The sequence below is a fragment of the Plasmodium falciparum genome, assembly GCF_000002765.6.
Source record: "Plasmodium falciparum 3D7 genome assembly, chromosome: 3".
Taxonomy (NCBI): Eukaryota; Apicomplexa; class Aconoidasida; order Haemosporida; family Plasmodiidae; genus Plasmodium; species Plasmodium falciparum.
Window position 1 is genome coordinate 307501 of NC_000521.4, and position 2500 is coordinate 310000.

Here is a 2500-nt window from a genome sequence, read left to right on the forward strand (position 1 = left end):
GCTCCATCATTTGTAACAGTATGTTGATGGGACCTAGTTCCTTCAATGTTTAAAGGTGTCAAAATTTTATCTAAACCTCTTGGACCTAATGTACTTTTAACTAAATCACCTACTGCGATAGCACCTACAAAATATTGTAGTCTCGCAATTTCCCCCTTATCTTCTTGGGCCCCTTCTTTTAAAACATCAGGCATAACAGAATTCATCTAAAAGGAAAAAAATAAACAAACAAATAAATAAATATTAATATATATATATATATATATATATATATATGTATATACATTCATGTTGTATAAAAGCCCGTATTCTTATGACATTATAAAAAAATTAAATAACATAATGGTGTTCACTACATATTTAACATATAAAAAAAAAATTTATATAAATAAGCAAACAAACAAAAATATAAGTATATCCATACATATAACATTTCAAAAATTTTATATTTTAATTATTCTTTTTATTTTTTTAAACTTACCATTTTATATATAATTTCTATTTCACAAAAAAAAAAAAAAAAAAAAAAAAAAAAAAAATTTTTATATGACACTTTATATTTTATAATAACCTCCTAATTTTCACAGTATATAATAAAATATTCTATAAATATTTCTTTATAAAGATATAAATTAAAAAATTTGGAGATTTCTTATTTTGTTTTTATGTTTTCTTAAATCCTTCACGCATTCACATAATTTTATTTTTTTTAATTTATTATATTTATATATTTTTTTTGGGAGGGGAAGAATAAAAATAAAAAAATTTAGGTATAATATAAATATATATATATATATATATATTTTATATTGTACTTATTATTTTTAGGGCATATAAATGGAATATATAAACTTTTCTTGTTATATAAAAAAAAAAATAATAAATATAAAATATAATATATATATATATATATATATATGTATATATTTATTTATATATGTTGTATCATATTTAATATTGTATTATTTTCTATAAGTTTTAAAAAAAAGGGTGGTGATCATTAATATATAAATAAATAAAACTATATATAGGCATGTGCAAATTATGGAAAAATAATAAAGTTATATATATATATATTATTATATTTATATTTATCTTATTAATTTCCTTGTTCATACAGAAATATAAAAAAATGACAATTTTAATATTTTATTTTCAATATATCTTAAAAGATCAATTTTTTTTCATCATAATGTAAAATAATTAAATTTATATTACAACAATTATACATATACATATATATATATATATATTCCTTTTTTTTTAATCGTTAAAAGAATAAATACAAATAATTAAGAATAAATTTTATTTACGTGAATAAAAATAAAAATATTACCATGAAAAAATAAAATATAAAAATAAATCTTATTATAGTTTATAATTTAGGCGATATAATTATATATAATTCATTATTATTTTATATTATTTCATTTATATATTGAAAGAATAATTGATGAAAAAAAATACATGATCATATAAATAAATAAATAAATATATATATATATATATATATATATATATATATATATAATATATATTATATATTTTTAATTTTGAAACATCTTAATGGTATCTACATCTAATATTTTTAAAAAGTAGAAAAAGAAATGGACAACAAAGTTTAAAATATATATATATATATATATATATATATATATATTTTTTTTTCATTCATAAGATTTAAAATAGAACATATAAACGGAATAAATTACTTAAGAAAGTATATGTTATCATTTAATAATATACTACATTCCATAGTTGGGTTTGGACACATTCGATGTTGTATTTCTATTTTTACTCTTTCTTATAAAAGTTCCTTATAATAAGAATAATAATTATTATTATTAAATGGAATAAATGAGGACAAAATATAACACTTATAAATGTTTTATTAATTTATTTAATTTTATTTTTATTTTTTTTTTTCTTGTGTATTTTTATTGCTATTATTAGTGTGGAAAATATATTATTATTTTAATGCTATCCATTATACATTTATATTTATAACCTCTCGAAAAAAAAAAAATATATTTTTTTATTTTTTAACATGAATATTTTAAATGAAGAATATAAATTTTTTTATTTCAATATATATTATTAAAAATGATATAAATATAATATTTTTTTTTTTTTTAATGATATATAAATATATATTTTTTTAAATCATGTATATTACATTATGTAAAACAGGGATCTCTTCTTATTCTTTAATATTGAGGATGGGAATAAAATAAAATAATATATATAATTTATATTATATATATATATATATATATTTATTTATTTATTTATTATTATATATTATTTTTAATATATTCAAATAATATTCCAAGTTTATTTTTAATTATACATATAAAAAGAAAATAATACATTTAATATTACATATATAATAAATATATATTATATATATACCCTATTACATATATAATATCTAACCACTTAACACGCCTTTTTATATATATATATATATATATATATATATATATCTTATTATATATAT

At 14.7% G+C, this 2500-nt stretch overlaps 1 protein-coding gene across 1 annotated transcript in view; it reads right to left on the minus strand.

The window, feature by feature from the left end:
- PF3D7_0306800 (T-complex protein 1 subunit beta) overlaps positions 1–484 on the minus strand; it is a gene marked incomplete at both ends in the record, with an annotated part of 1877 nt that extends 1393 nt beyond the window's left edge. Inside the window, 2 exons of the mRNA XM_024473197.1 lie at positions 1–206; positions 482–484. The exon at positions 1–206 is cut by the window's left edge and continues 1393 nt beyond it. Coding sequence (XP_024328874.1) covers positions 1–206; positions 482–484 — 209 coding nt within the window. The remainder of the gene's footprint in view (positions 207–481) is intronic.
- Positions 485–2500: the final 2016 nt, after the last annotated feature.